Genomic DNA, 398 nt, shown 5'->3' with positions numbered 1-398 from the left:
AACTGTCTTTGAGGTAACCTTGTTCCCATCCCGGTGGTTTTGGGCATCCCGGCAGGCGGCCCCCAACACAGAGCTGGCCAGAACGGTCAGAGGGAGCCTGGGCAGCTACCTGCATCATGGCGATCTCGTTGGTCATCAGGCCGTAGCGGACCACGATGTTGCACTCGGGGATATCCAGGCCCTCCTCAGCCACGCTTGTGGAGAAGAGCAGGTTGAGCGTTCCCTCGCGGAACCGCTTGATCACGTCCTGCTGCTCGTTCTGTGGGGAGAGGGGCTGATGCTGCAGCAGCTGCACAGGGCTCTGAGCCTCTGGCAGCACCCACAAAGAGAGGGGTAGGTCCAGCTCCTCCCCACCCTCTGTTCACCTGCGTCATGTGCCTGGTCTGGTTGCTGTAGCC

At 61.6% G+C, this 398-nt stretch overlaps 1 protein-coding gene across 1 annotated transcript in view; it reads right to left on the bottom strand.

The window, feature by feature from the left end:
* LOC104276117 (probable ATP-dependent RNA helicase DHX58) overlaps nucleotides 1–398 on the bottom strand; it is a gene marked incomplete at its 5' end in the record, with an annotated part of 2,436 nt that overhangs the window by 1,349 nt on the left and 689 nt on the right. The window contains 2 exons of the mRNA XM_009872296.1: nucleotides 110–259; nucleotides 366–397. Coding sequence (XP_009870598.1) covers nucleotides 110–259; nucleotides 366–397 — 182 coding nt within the window. The remainder of the gene's footprint in view (nucleotides 1–109; nucleotides 260–365; nucleotide 398) is intronic.

This window comes from Apaloderma vittatum, unplaced genomic scaffold (assembly GCF_000703405.1).
Source record: "Apaloderma vittatum isolate BGI_N311 unplaced genomic scaffold, ASM70340v1 scaffold33316, whole genome shotgun sequence".
NCBI lineage: Eukaryota > Metazoa > Chordata > Aves > Trogoniformes > Trogonidae > Apaloderma > Apaloderma vittatum.
Note: the sequence above shows the minus strand (reverse complement) of the source record. Positions and strands in the feature narration are given on the sequence as shown.